We start from the raw sequence: 2949 nt of genomic DNA, 5'->3' as shown, positions 1-2949 counted from the left end.
TAGTGTAGGAGACTAGTAAAGGAAGTCCAGTATAAGTAGGCTTAGTGATACAGAGTGACAAAGCAACATATAGGTTGAATCTATAGCGCGGCTCACCTAGGATTTGAAACAATCACCTGCTGATTATCAGTCCATATGGTCCATTTTGATGAGCATGGACCTTGAATTGAAACATGTTTTGGTTAACATACTTAATCTGTAGGCTATTATGTGATTTGTGATTAATGCTGACTAAAGAGGGAGCTAAATTGATCTATTTTGACAGAGGTTCTATTTTTTACCTGCTAAGGATCCACATTATTGGCTATTTACGTCTTTGACAGTTGCTCTTTGTCTTCCGCTCTTTGGTATTAAAGAAGCCCCAAAATATTAATTGATTCAATCTTGAAGTTGCAGAAAATTGTCTGCCGTTGATTGTTGCCATTGATGTTATAAACGTAAGGATACAAAAGTTCTAACGATGTTGATTTAATCCATCTTTGCATCCATCATTGATAGGATACGACAGTTCCTGGTGATTTTGAGAAACAGCTAAGACCGGTTCACAAAACAACAGTATCTCCAATCCCGCTCTCACCTTACTGTATCTCATTCAAATAGATTTGTGCAAAGAAAATATTTTGCAGAAAATTCAAACACGTAATTCTATCGCAAACCATAAACATCTCATGTGTGTGTGGTGTGGTTGGTAGTTGTATCTCAGGGGTCAGTATGATAGCTATAGCCTTTGAATCTCTGGCCTGTATGTTCCCTCTGTCAAGAGGCCAAATAAACCACATAGAAAGTTTGAACTAAAGCATCCGTTTCTCTTAGGGAAAAAAATGTAAACATTAACATAAGCATAATGTGACTGTAAAACATAATTAAACACAACTATAGAAGCACATAATTCTTGCAACCACACTACATCAAGAAAAGTTCCATTTGTGGGCGCTATCATAGTCACATCTAGGGTCTTTTGGTCCAGGAAGGTGCTGTCCAGCTTGCCCCAGGCCTATGTCCACCTTGCATCTCCATTGTCCCTCTTCAAAATGTCCCTCCCCCACACACACACACACACACATTGTACATGAGGTCAGCCCATGAAGACATAGTCATCTGCACAGTCTTCTTTAATTAACGACTGGTGGGCGAGGCAAGTTGGAGGTTTAACAATGGCGTAGTCACAGTCGTTAGCGTGAGAATCTATTATGACACCTGTTGTCTTGGTGTTGCTATGGTCAATGGTGGCGTATGTCACATCTTCTTCCTGTCACAAAATGGAAACAATGAGGTGAAACTAAAGTTATGTTGTAATTGTCTTAAATAAGCTTCCTTTTCTTGTATCTTTTTCTTTATGATAAGGGCCAGGAATGATCCCTGACCACGTGACCTGATCAGAAAAAACTTGTTGGCTAAAATAGAATATACATTTTTAAAATAACTCCTCTCCCCCATGACCACTGATCTAGTGAGAATGTATCACAGGTGAATTGGATAATTTTAGACTGATAAGGAAGCTTCTGTACTTGTTGAATATGTAGCACACAGACACACATTATCTGTGTATATCAGACAGCGGTTTTGACTATGATCTACTTCTTTGCACACTCTTTGAACCATGAATACAGCCTTTGATACCACAGAATCCACCTCTCACCTGACAAGCAAAACAAACATGCTGTGAACTTTATCTAACATACTTATTATAAATCATCCATATCTCTTACAACTGTCGCTACTTGTTTGAAGAGCCCAAAAAAGTCATTTTCTAACTGTGATCCAGCGAGAGACAGAATTATACACACACGCACACATGCATGTATTATTGAAAAGCATTGAAAATAATTGGAATTTCAGTGTACTTCTTGAATTTAAATGAAATTGACCCTAACCCAGTACTCAACTCAGTGTCATATCATCCATGTGTTTGGACATGCCAAATATTGTTTGTACTTCATACCTTCTTTTCTGTGTCTGGGCTGCTATGATCATCACTGTCATCTCCTGAAGAGAATCATACACGTTGCCATGTTTTTATTTAATTTTAACAAATACTTTAAAGCATAACAAGAAAATGTACATACTTTTATAAAAGAAGTAGAAGTATTACCATCTTTATTTTTCTTCTTCCTGAAAAAAGGAAACAGAGGACAAAGTTTATACATGTCATTCACTACTCACTCTAACAACAGAGAAAAGTGTAAATTGACTTGGTCACCCAACAGAAATGGGAGAGAGAGCTGTCACAATGTGTGCACTTCAAATGAAAACATATTGCTATTAAAGAGTTTTAATGAGTATTCACTGCAAAGTTATTGGCCCTACTCAACACTGTTGCTGCAACAGGAAGCTCTGTACAAATGCTTGTATACGTACTCAGACAGAGGCCATATGCCCTGTCAGCTACAGGCCATCATCTCTCCAACAAGAAAGGCATGTACACTTACAGTCACTTTTTCAAAATAGATCAACTACAGCAAGACAGTTTTGAAAGAAGCAGAACACACTAACAAGAACAAACCAAATGTGTGCGTGTTTGGTGTGTGAGTGCATGTTCCTCAGGGAGCGCTCACCTCAGTGTACCACATATATAGTTTCCCATGGTGAGTCAGCTGATCCGGGGTGCCCGGGTTGGATGGTGCTCAGAACGTGCCAGGTGTCGAGGTCGTGGTGCCACGACAACTCTGCTCTGTCGCCGTTAACTATTAACTGACACAAGATAGAGTGTGGAAGAACACACATCAGTCAGAGAGAGAAGGAGAGCGACAACGGTATGTTTGATATACTGATTTCCTGTGCTCTGTGGTTTACAGCAGCACTCCACACACACACACACACACACACACACACACACACACACACACACACACACACACACACACACACACACACACACACACACACACACACACACACACACACGGTAAGATAGCATGTTTTTTATTTAACTAGGCAAGTCAGTTAAGA

The 2949-nt window shown here is 39.5% G+C and overlaps 1 protein-coding gene across 1 annotated transcript; it reads right to left on the bottom strand.

The window, feature by feature from the left end:
* Positions 1 to 559: 559 nt before the first annotated feature.
* On the bottom strand, positions 560 to 2682 carry LOC139380849 (uncharacterized). The gene is made up of 4 exons (XM_071123950.1): positions 2556 to 2682; positions 2093 to 2112; positions 1943 to 1986; positions 560 to 1249 (listed from the first exon to the last, which is right to left on the bottom strand). The coding sequence occupies exons 1-4, from the start codon at positions 2582 to 2584 to the stop codon at positions 1076 to 1078; spliced, it is 267 nt and encodes an 88-aa protein (XP_070980051.1). The 5' UTR covers positions 2585 to 2682; the 3' UTR covers positions 560 to 1075.
* Positions 2683 to 2949: the final 267 nt, after the last annotated feature.

This window comes from Oncorhynchus clarkii, chromosome 22 (genome assembly GCF_045791955.1).
Source record: "Oncorhynchus clarkii lewisi isolate Uvic-CL-2024 chromosome 22, UVic_Ocla_1.0, whole genome shotgun sequence".
NCBI classification, from domain to species: Eukaryota; Metazoa; Chordata; class Actinopteri; order Salmoniformes; family Salmonidae; genus Oncorhynchus; species Oncorhynchus clarkii.
Note: the sequence above shows the minus strand (reverse complement) of the source record. Positions and strands in the feature narration are given on the sequence as shown.